General features: G+C 40.9%; 1 protein-coding gene across 3 annotated transcripts in view; it reads right to left on the reverse strand.

The window, feature by feature from the left end:
* OSBPL10 (oxysterol binding protein like 10) overlaps window positions 1-12,465 on the reverse strand; it is a 173,805-nt gene that overhangs the window by 3,505 nt on the left and 157,835 nt on the right. For all 3 annotated transcript variants that reach the window (XM_030551009.1, XM_030551008.1, XM_030551007.1), the window contains 3 exons: window positions 11,566-11,752; window positions 9,159-9,341; window positions 4,977-5,130 (listed from right to left, as the gene is read on the reverse strand). In XM_030551009.1, coding sequence (XP_030406869.1) covers window positions 4,977-5,130; window positions 9,159-9,341; window positions 11,566-11,752 — 524 coding nt within the window. The remainder of the gene's footprint in view (window positions 1-4,976; window positions 5,131-9,158; window positions 9,342-11,565; window positions 11,753-12,465) is intronic.

Below are 12,465 nucleotides of genomic sequence, written 5' to 3' on the forward strand. Positions count from 1 at the left end.
AATCATAAAAGGGCCTGAATATATTAGATCCTATCCTACCCTCAATCTGTAGAACAACTCCCACCGCTGTTCATGGGGGCTGTAAATGGGAACTACAAGAATATAAGGGTTACCACCATTTAGTCTATAGTGTAAATATTTCAATACATAATTGGTTTGTAAAATGCTAGAAATCGGGATTTCATTATCCACACCCTTCTGGGTGTAGTTTCCTAACACTTAAAGCCCATGGATCCAACTATTTAAAAAAACACTGAAGTAGTTTAGATGCATATTTTAAATTTTGTCAATGACTAAAGCTGTTGATGGACCTATCCTCCATTAATGTATCTACACTTTGTAAATCCAGTTATACTGTTGACCTTCAGAACATCCCCTGGCAATGAGTTCCACAAGTTGTCTGTGCGTTGTGTGAAGTAGTACTTCATTATGTTTATTTTAAACCTGCTGTCCATTAATTTCATTTGGTGACCCCCGGTTCTTGTGTTACATGAAGGTGTAAAGAACACTTCTTTATTCACTTTCACCACACCATTCTTGGTTTTACAGACCTCTATCATATCCCCCTTGTCTTTTTGCTAAACTGAACAGTCTTTTTAATCTCTTTTCATACGCAAGCTGTTCCATACCCCTAATAATAAAGCTCACCTTAATTGATCGCTCTCGTTAGAGTGTGTATGGTAATACCCATTGTTTCGTGTGTGTGTGTGTGTTAATTGATCACTCTCGTTAGTGTGTGTATGGTAATACCCATTGTTTCGTCTGTGTGTGTGTGTGTCTGTCTTCCTACTGTATTTTCCAGTGCATGCATCCGATGAAGTGGGCTGTAGCCCACAAAAGCTTATCTCAAATACATTTGTTAGTCTCTAAGGTGCCACAAATACTCCTATTCTTTTTCCTAATAATTTTTGTTGCCCTTCTCTGTACTTTTTCCAAATCTAAATTACTTTTTCTGAGATGGGGCGGCCAGAACTGCATGCAGTATTCAATATGTGGGCATACCATGGATTTATAAGTGGCATGATGATATTTGCTGTCTTACTTTCTATCACTTTCCTAATGGTTCCTAACAGTCATCTTTTTTGACTGCCACTGCACACTGAGTGGATGTTTTCAGAAAATTATCCCCAATGACACCAATATCTCTTTCTGTAGTGGCAACAGCTAATCTAGACCCCACCATTTTGTATGTATAGTTGGGATTATGTTTTCCAATTTGCATTACTTTGCATTTAATCAACACCAAATTTCATCTCAAATTTCATTTTGTTGCCCAGTCACTAGTTTTGTGAGATCCCTTCATAATCCTTCGCAGTCAGCTTTGTGTATCATCTGCAAACTTTACCACTTCACTGTTTATCCTATTTTCTAGATCATTTATGAAGATGCTGAACAGCACTGGTCCCAGTACAGATCCTTGGGGGACCCCACAATTTCTCTCTCTCTATTGTGAAAATGGACAATTTATTCCTATCCTTTGTTTCCTAACTTTTAACCAGTTACTGATTTATGAGAGGACCTTCCCTCTTATCCTATGACAGCTTACTTTACTTAAGAGCAATTGGAGAGGGATCTTGTCAAAGGCTTTCTTTGATACCACAAAGAATTCTAATAGATTGGTGAGGCATGATTTCATTTTACAAAAGCCCCCGTTGACTCTTCCTCAACTTATTATGTTCATGGACGTAACTGATCATTCTGTTCTTTACAGGTTTCAACCAATTTGTCTGGTACTGAAATTAGGCTTATTATTGCCAGAATCATCTCTGGAGCCTTTTTTTAAAAAAATCAGATTTATAAATTAACTATCAGCCAATCATCTGGTACAGAGGCTGATTTAAGTGATATATAACCTATCACTGTTAGTAATTGTGCGATTTCATATTTGAGTTCCTTCAGAACTCTTGGGTGAATACCATCTGATCTTGGTGATTTATTACTGTTTAATTTAATCCATTTGTTCCAAAACCTCTTCTATTGACATCTCAATCTGGGGGCAGTTCCTCAGATTTGTCACCTGGAAAGAATGGCTCAGGTTTGGCAATCTCCCCTCACCCTAAATCTTCTGCAGTGAAAACCGATGCAAATAATTCATTTAGCTTCTCCACAATGACCTTATCTTCCTTGAATGCTCCTTTAGCACTTCAATCGTCCAGTGGCCCCATTGATTGTTTGGGAGGCTTCCTGCTTCTGATATACATTAAAAAAATGTTGCTGTTTGTTTGTATGACTTATTAGTTGCTCTTCAAATTCTTTTCTGACCTGCTTAATTATACTCGACTTGCCAGAGTTTATGTTCCTGTCTATTTTTCTCAGTAGGATTTGACCTCCAATTTTTAAAGCATGTCTTTTTGTCTCAAAACTGCCTCTTTCACTCTGTTTAGCAATGGTGGCATTTTTTTGTGGGGGGGGGGTCCTCTGACTAGTTTTGTTCTTTATTTGGGGGACAGTCATCCATCTGCTGTCCAGACTAGGAATCCCAAGAAGTGTGCTGCTTGCCTAAAGCTAGAATTGCCACTGAGACTCATCAAGGCCTTGCACTGCTACTCCTTCCTACTTATCCATGTGGGCACCAACGATACTACCTAGAATGACCTTGAGTGGATCCCTACAGACTATATGGCTCTGGGGAGAAGGATAAAAGAGTTAGGGGCACATGTGGTGTTCTTATCCATTCTTCCTGTTGAATGAAAACACCTGGGTAGAGACTGTGTGGCTACTCAGGTGGTGTTAGTAAGGCGGCTTTGGCTTCTTCGACAATGAGCTGATGTTCCAGGAAAGAGGATTACTGTGCTGGGATGGCTCCGTTATCAACTACTGGGAAGAGCATCTCAGGACATCATCTGGCTAACCTGAGCTTTAATCTAGGTCCTAGTAACCACAGACCCTTCCGTAAAAGGAAAGGGATGCAGACTGGGATAAGTAAAGAACATATCAGAGATCTTTTAACCAACTTGAATCAATTCAAATCAGCAGGGCCAGATGCTATTCACCCCAGGTTACTGAAGAAATTAGCTCAAGAAATCTCGGAGCCACTGGCAATAATATTTACAAACTCATATGTGACAGGAGAGGTCCCAGAAGACAGGAGAAGTGCCCATCTCTAAAAAGGCGGGAAAGGAGGAGATGGGGAACTATAGACCTGACTTCAATACCTGGGAAGCTATTAGAACAATGTATAAACCATTCAGTTTGAAAATACCTGGAGGATGAAGGGGGTAATCGCTAGCAGCCACCATGGATTTATCAAGAAGAAATCATGCCAAATCAGTTTGATTTCCTTCTTTGACAGGGTAACTGATTTGGTGGATAGGGGGAATGTGGTGGACTTCAGCAAGGCTTCTGACACAATCCCACATGACATTCTGATAAGTAAGCTGGAGAAATATGGACTTGACAGAACTGCCATTAAGTGGAAACATAATTGGTTAAACAACCACAAACAAAAAGTAGCTATTAATGGAATGTTGTCAGATTGGAGGAAGGTCTCACTGATCACCATATTTGGGGTTGGGAAGGAATTTTCCCCTGGGTCAGATTGGCAGAGAGCCTGGGTTTTTTGTTTTTTTTTTTGTTGTTTTTTTTTTTCCCTTTCTCTGCAGCATGGGGCATGAGTCACTTGCAGGTTTAAACTAGGGTAAAGGGTGGATTCTCGGTAACATGAAGTCTTTGAAGACTTCAGTAATTCAGCCAGCCGTTAGGGTCTATCATAGGAATGGGAGGGTGAGGTTCTGTGGCCTGCAATGTGCTAGAGGTCAAACAAGATAATCATGATGGTCCCTTCTGACCTTAAAGTCTATGAGCCATTGCTGAGCATCAAGTTATTTTTTTTAAATGGCCAAAAATATGAATTCAAACTGGAACAGGTTCAGAGACGGGCTACAAGGATGATCCGAGGAATGGAAAAACTGCCTTATGAAAGGAGACTCAAAGAGCTTGGCTTGTTTAGCCTGGCCAAAAGAAGGCTGCGGGGGGATATGCTTGCTCTATATAAATATATCAGGGGGGTTAACGTTAGGTAGGGAGAGGAATTATTTAAGTTTAGTACTAATGTAGGCACGAGGACGAATGGGTATAAACTGGATATTAGGAAGTTTAGACTTGAAATTAGACGAAGGTTTCTAACCATTAGGGGAGTGAAGTTCTGGAACAGCCTTCCGAGGGAAGTAGTGGGGGCAAAAGACTTTCCTGGCTTTAAGACAAAGCTTGATAAGTATATGGAGGGGATGTTATGATAGGATTGTTAATTTAGGCAATTGATCTTGGATTACCACCAGATAGGTCTGCTCAATGATCTGCGGGGAGATGTTGGATGGGATGGGAACTGAGTTACTGCAGAGAATTCCTTCTTGGGTGCTGGCTGGTGACTCTTGCCCACATGCTCAGGGTTTAGCTGATCGCCATATTTGGGGTCGGGAAGGAATTTTCCTCCAGGGCGGATTGGCAGGGGCCCTGGAGGTTTTTCGCCTTCCCCTGCAGCGTGGGGCACGGGTCGCTTGCTGGTGGTTTCTCTGCAGCTTGAGGTCTTCAAACCAGTTTTGAAGATTTCAATAACTCGATCCTGGGATAGGGGTTGTTATAAAATTGGATGGGTGGGGTTCTGTGGCCTGCCTTGTGCAGGAGGTCAGACTAGATGATCAGATTGGTCCCTTCTGACCTATGAGTCTATGAGTCTATGAGACCAAATTTATAAAAATTCAGGCATAAATACATTTAACCGAAGGCAGGTAAAAGACAGCTTAAAAAAGAGAACAAGGTTTACGAAATCTAAAATAAATGTCTAATGATTGTTTTTTAGGAGTCAAAGTTTGGAAAGATCAAAGAGATTTAGTCACAGTCACAATTATTAAAATCAAAAGCTGATTTTAATTGTTTGCGCGCGCGCGCACACACACACACTCCTTACTGTACTGTGGGACTCCGCTACATTCCTATCTTAAAGCAACAAAGAAATGGTTTGGTGCGATTCACATTACCTCCTTGGTAAAATATTTTGGTTTCCAGGGTGTATTAATAGCCACACGTTGCCTCTCCTCTGCTCTCTGCCTTTCCTCAAGGCGGTGCTTGTGCTCTGTTGCTGCATCAATATTGCCTTCTTTCAGGGAGTTGGTGACATGTTGCCAAAGATGCCTGAGTGATTGATCATAGATAAACACAGGCAAAATAGAATGAGAACTCCTCAGCAACAGTAAAATGCCTTGTAAACAGGAATATACAATTGCAGGATAAACTTGCCAGTTCTTTTTCATATAATGATGGTGTGTTCATCACATCAGATGTCAAAAATTATAACATTCCAAAACCAGTCAGAGAACACTTCAACCTCACTGGTCACTCAATTACAGACCTCAAAGTCGCAATACTCCAACAAAAAAACTTCAGAAACAGATTCCAACGAGAAACTGCAGAATTGGAATTAATTTGCAAACTGGACACCATTAAATTAGGCTTAAATAAAGACTGGGAGTGGATGGGTCATTACAAAAAGTAAAACCTATTTCCACCTGCTATTTTTCTGCTACTGTTACTCACCTCTCCTTGTCAACTGTTGGAAATGGGCCATCCTGATTATCACTACAGAAGTTTTTTTTCCTCCTGCTGATAATTGCTCACCTTAATTGATTACTCTCGTTACAGTTAGTATGGCAACAGCCATTTTTTCATGTTCTCTGTGTATATATATCTTTCTACTGTATTTTCCACTGCAGGCATCTGATGAAGTGGGTTTTAGCCGTGAAAGCTTATGCTCAAATAAATTTGTTAGTCTCTAAGGTGCCACAAGTACTCCTGTTCTTTTTGTTCATTACACTGGTCTACAATTTTTGAGAAGTCGTCTGCTTCAGAGATAAAATGTGATATTTATTATGTATTTTGATGTGCTGAATTGAAATATGACAATTAAAACAATTGATTGGCTACTGTTGCTAAGATATTTAAGTTTTTACATTTTATGTCTATGTATATTGTGTAGATAGTAGTATTTTAATCATGAATTGTAAACCTAGGTCTTTTCATGTGTTTATGGTTGCTTTACATGATAATATTTCACCTGTCCTGTTTATGTAACACTTGAAAAATCAGCAAAAGGGTTATATAACTAGAATTTATTATGAAACAAAAGGCAAAAAACTATTATGTACATAGTTTAGTCCTATTCAGTGTCTACTCGGCGCTTCTTGGCTTGTCTCTTGTATTCATTAAATGGAGCATCTCCTGTCACTGTCCAGCAATAGTCTGCAAGCATTGATGGGCTCCATTTGCCCTGATAGCCTGCCAGGAGATTCCACTGTTGTAGTCTGGAGCCCAACAGCTCTGCCTTACTCCTGGGTAGTTCCAAATCCCTGACAAGGTCACTCAGTTCACCTTGTGTTATGAGGTGTGGTTCAGAGGAGCAGGATGGGAGAAAATGTGGGTCCTGTGACATTGATGGTTCAGGACCAGAAGTTTCTTCCTCTTCCTCATCTGACTCAAGTGAGAATGATTCTGGTGCATCAGGAACCGGCAGTCCTTCTCCGTGGGGTACTGGGCGTATAGCTGATGAAATGTTTGGAGAATGCACAGTCCACTTTTTCTTCTTTGACACACCTTTCCCAACTGAAGGCACCATGCAGAAGTAACAATTGCTGGTATGATCTGTTGGCTCTCTCCAAATCATTGGCACTGCAAAAGGCATAGATTTCCTTTTCCTGTTCAACCACTGGCGAAGATTTGTTGCACAAGTGTTGCAGCATGTGTGTGGGGCCCACCTCTTGTCCTGATCTCCAATTTTGCAGCCAAAATAAAGGTGATAGGCTCTCTTAACCATAGTGGTTATACTGCGCTTTTGTGATGCAAAAGTCACTTCACCATAAACATAGCAGAAGTTATCTGCACTGTTCACACAAGTACGAGTCATCTCTGCTCACTTTGGCTAAACAGAAATGTGTCCCTTTGCAAAATCAAACACTGACAAATAAGAGAGCACGACACTGTATGATTTCTACAGCTGATATAGGGCAATTTGTTCAGCAGAGTGATGTAAGCTTCGTTATGATTGCATCATCCATGACTTCTAGGAATAACATGATGCAATTCATATCATGTATGATGCAATACCAGCTTCAGATTGCATCATTCATTGTTTTGCCTAAAAAGCAAGTACTGTCCAAACCCAGTCATAGATTTATTCATAGATCCAGTCAAAGATGTATTTTAGTCATTTCTGGTTTAAATTGAGATCCCTTCCCTTTATAACTCACTTATCCTCCGCCATTCCCAAGTCAAGGGTCATATATACTGACCCAATAGCATATCTTGAAAACTAGAGCCAATCAACAATTTTAAGCTTCATTTTCATTCTCAGTGACCCAGAATTAATAAAGTTGGACTACATTTATTTCAGAAGCATTTTGGCTGTAGAGCAGTGTTATCTGGCACTCTATTTGTACCATCTCGAACAGACTTTGAACTATCATTTTTTAAATTCTTTTCATTGTATTTTAAAGGATATTGTTAACTACTTTTACTGCAGTCATGGTTAACATGTCTATTGTTTATAATATTTTAAAGCTCAAAATGCATTTTCCCCCTATTTAGCAAGTGAGAATTCTCTCACCCCATTGTATTAAATTATGGGCCCGATTTTCAAATGTGTTCAGCACTCAATAGCTTGCTACTTAATTTAGGTGCCTGATTGGGTGCTGTTGGGTGCTCAGCTCTTGAAACCATGGCCCTACATCTTCAAATCAATATGACGATTTTTGATAACTGCTTTGTGTCCAGACCTGTGCATAGGGGGAGGGATAGCTCAGTGGTTTGCGCATTGGCCTGCTAAACCCAGGGTTTGAGAGTTCAATCCTTGAGGGGGCCACTTAGGGATCTGGGGCAAAAATCAGTACTTGGTCCTGCTAGTGAAGGCAGGGGGCTGGACTCGATGACCTTTCGAGGTCTCTTCCAGTTCTAGGAGATAAGTATATCTCCTATTATTATAGGTCATTAATGAAGATATCATGCAGAGTTTGACCTGTGCGCTAGTTAGCAGAGGAAGCTCACCACAGTCCTTTTGCATCTGTTACTTCAAAAAGCTTCTACTTCTGAACTTCAAAGTAGTGTATTAAAAGAACTTAGGAAGATAAGATGTCAAGGACAGTCCCTACCAGATTACAATAATGTTCAGTTTAGAACCAAATTTGGTCTTTATCTGTTTGGGTTCTGTGCTGGGCAGACACACTGTCAAATTCAGAGTGCAAATAGTAATGCTGTGCAATATGTAGCAATATGGACCGAAAGCTGTCAGAACACAACTTTTGTAATGTGTAATTTTCAGTGGTGTTTAGGTGAGTGATTATTTAAAATTTATTAAATTGTGAGTATTCAGACAGGGACTGAGTATTTACAGTCCATCTGCTAGCGTCAAAAATAAAACAGATACACAATGGAACTGCTGATTTCCTCATTCCCACTCATTTTTTTCTGGTTGGGATACAGCAAAAAAAATGCATTTATGAGAGAGGGAGCATGTCTATTAGCTAAAACATTTCATCTGACCAAGTGCACCCATTTGTAAAATAGATAGAATGTATTCATTCACTACAAGCTGAAGCTTCATTCATTCATGCTCTTTATACTCTCTCAAATGGCAATTAACAGGTGCGACATTATAATTCAATAAAATATTGGTCTTCTAGTGACAAATACATAGACAAATATTTACAGTAAATTCTAACACAAGTTCTCTGATATAGTGCATCAAAAAGTCAGGTAAAGGGTGTGGATGCATGACAATTTTTTAAAGTATTTTTATGTTGTGTACAGTCAATAGTTCTGATATATAACTGTGAGAAACAGACATGAAATTGAATAGGTAGAAATGACAATTCAGCAGCTGCTCACAATAAAGCACACATAGAAACTGCATTGATTACCTTTCATTTTTACACTTTATGAAATCCGCACTATCATTCATTTAATAACTGAACTGCAGTTATATTGCAGTTTATGTATCAAAAGTAGCTCTGAAAAATCCGTGTATGCAGCTTTCCCTACTCTCTGCCTATAAGAATTTATACTACCCAAAACAAGAGCTTTACTGAATCACACATGAATATACAAAGGTTGCTTCCGTATTAAGTTTTTGTCCAAGCTTCATAAACAGAATTCTCTGATGTCCATAACCTCACCTTGATTCAAAAGGACCTTGTTTTGCTATTGGTCTAATCTTTTTTCGGATAACGGGCAGTTTGTTGGTGTCAATCACTTTGGTTTCTCCATTGCTGTATGTAAATTCCAGTATGCCATTCCATTCTCCTTGTGCCTTACACACGATGGTATTGGTGGGATTGTGTTTCACTTCTGCTGTAACCCTAATTCCAATATGACAAAAGCCACAATAAAATATACAGTTTATCTTAGTGCCAGCATATTAAAAAGACTATAATCTGCTAAATTCAAACTGGAACAGGTGCACACAAGGGCTACTAGGATGATCTGAGGAATGGAAAAACTACCTTATGAGAGGTGACTCAAAGAGCTTGGCTTGTTTAACCTAACCAAAAGAAGCTGAGGGGAGATATGATTGCTCTCTATTAATACATCAGAAGAAGAAATACCAGGGAGGGAGAGGAATTATTTAAGTTCAGCACCAATGTGGACACAGGAACAAATGGATATAAACCAGCCATCAAGAAGTCTGGGCTTGAAATTAGGCAAGGAGGAAGTCCTCAAACAGTCTTCTAAAGGGAGCAGTGGGAGCAAAAAATCTAACTAGCTTCAAGACTTGATTAAGTTTATGGAGGGGATGGCATGATGAGACTGTCTATACTGGCATATAACTGATCTGTAACTGCTAGTAGCAAATATCTCCAATGGCCAGTGATGGGACACTAGATGGGGAGAGCTCTGAGTTAGTACAGAGAATTCTTTCCCGGATGTCTGGCTGGTGGGTCTTGCCCATGTGCTCAGGGTCTAACTAATCGCCATATGTGGCATTGGGAAGGAATTTTCCGCTAGGTCAGATTAGCAGAGATCCTGGGGGGGAGGGTGTTCGTCTTCCTCTGCAGCATGGGTTACTTGCAGGTTTAAACTAGTGCAAATGATGAATTCTCTGTAACTTGAAGTCTTTAAACCAGGGGTGGGCAAACTTTTTGGCCCGAGGGCCACATCTGGGAATAGAAATTGTATGTTGGGCCATGAATGCTCACAAAATTGGGGTCGGGGTGCAGGAGGGGGTGAGCGCTCTGGTTGGGGGTGTGGACTCAGAGGTGGGGCTGAGGATGAAGAATTTGAGGGTACTCCCGGCTGGGATCGAGGAATTTGGAGGGTGGGAGGGGGATCAGGGCTGGGGCAGGAGGTTGGGGCATGGGGACAGCCTCAGGGGTGCAGGCTCCAAGTGGCACTTACCTCAAGTGGCTCCTGGAAGCAGCAGCATGTCCTTTCTCTGGCTCCTATGCAGAGGCACAGACAGGTGGCTCTACATGCTGCCCTATCTGCAAGCACTGCCCCTGCAGCTCTCATTGGAGTGCTGGAGGGGGCCATTGGAGTAGGGCCACTGGAACACCTAGGAGCCGGAGTGGGACAATGCCGTGGCTTCCAGGAGCCATGTGGAGCGGCCTCCAACTCTGCACCCCAGCTGGAGACCTGGAGGGGGGCCACGCCATGGATTCCGGGAGCCACGGGGTACGGCCCCCGACCCTGTGCCTCAGCTGGAGTGGGGCAAGCCCCAGACCCCGCTCCCCAACGGGAGTTCATGCACCAGCTTAAAACAGCTTGTGGGCTAGATCCGTCCCGTGGGCCATAGTTTGATTTGAGGACTTCTGTAATAGACCCATAACTTCTGGCTGAGTTACTGGAGTGGTTGGGTAAGGTTCTGGGCCCTGCAATGTGCAGGATATCGGAGTAGATGATCATGATGGTCGCTTCTGACTTTAAAGTCTATGAGTGAGTGTCCAAGCAATTTTAAAAATCAGCTGTGAACAGATATGTTTAAATTATAAACAGAAATCTGACTTTGTTGCATCAAAAAGAGCAAGTGCAGACTGTGTGTGGAATATCTGTGCTGAGATATTCCAGCCATAGATCTTCTAGCATATTTTCTCTTTTTCCCTGGCATAGCTGTGGCTTGAGTTAAAAATACACATCAGTCTGGGTTTTCAGCACTAACTCAGAATTAGTTTGCTATAGTGGACCAAAGAGAGACACTTAAAACTGTTAAAAATATATCCAGATTTTAAAGCTCAAAATCTGACACCCCAGAACCTTAACATTGTTACATACTGATGTGAAAGGTCCCAGATTCAAAGTATCTATATTTATTTTTTCAAACCTACAAATCACATTTTAAACAATTGTTTTTTAAATGGAAAAGCTGTAATGAGGTGCTGGCAGGTGCATGAAGGTTTTTTTTGTTTGTTTGTTTTTTTAAACACATGATAAAACACTATATAAATTCAATTTGGCTTTTGCATATTAATTACACATACACACCCAAACAATTTTACAGTAATAAATACAGAAAACTGAAAAAGTTCTCAAGTACACTCTAACATACAGTACAAAAGGAAGCAACCCAATAGACAGCAGTTTCAATACCTGTGAACTTTTCCTCCATAGAAAGGCTTGGTGTGGAATGTGACAGTAGCAGAATAGCCAGTCTTGGCACAGTTAATACTGATTTTCCCTCCAAGCTCCACCCACGGAATGGTAAGTATAGAACGTGCATAGGCACTAGGCAACGTGAACACATATTCTTCCTCATGTTCCATTAAGTAAAGAACACCTAGGAGAGAAAAGTTGGAAAGTGACATGATACTAGTGTACTGATGAGAACATGCAGCCACTGGTCACTTACTATCAGCAAACTGTAATTCACACAGTCAGAGTAATAGGAGACCCTCATCATGAAGTCAGAGTGCCTCTACCAGTAAACCTCCCTCAGAAGAAATCTGCTCAAACACAAAAAGGTATGGCTTCAGTTCTGCATTTTAACCAAGTGATACTTCAAAATGATACAGGTTATCAATAAAACATAAGTACAAACTGGTAAGACCAAGGGGAAAAAAAATCTCATAAAAGCCAACTCAGTAAGTCTGAAACACTTTGTAGCTCCCTCTATCCCGCTAAATAAAAAAAAATCTTTTGGGACAAAGAGCCCTAAGAAGAGTGGTCCATGGAAGGAAGTCACCTAGAACTTTGCTCTCTCACGATAACAGACTTTCTCCCATGCATTCTTTCTGGGCCCCGCATCCAGTAATAGAATACACGCTAGCCCACTTACGGAACACATTCACCCCCGCCACTCCTCTCAACTCTGCTCTCCCCTTTGATTTGATTCTTTTCTACATGGGGTCTTATACTGCCCACATCGCTGTAGTATTTGAATGCCTTCCAGAAGGACATTAAATGATGTAACCCAGGGGCAGGCAACCTATAGCATGTGTGCCAAAGACGGCACACGAGCTGATTTTCAGTGGCACTCACACTGCCTGGGTC

This window comes from Gopherus evgoodei, chromosome 2 (assembly GCF_007399415.2).
Source record: "Gopherus evgoodei ecotype Sinaloan lineage chromosome 2, rGopEvg1_v1.p, whole genome shotgun sequence".
NCBI lineage: Eukaryota > Metazoa > Chordata > Testudines > Testudinidae > Gopherus > Gopherus evgoodei.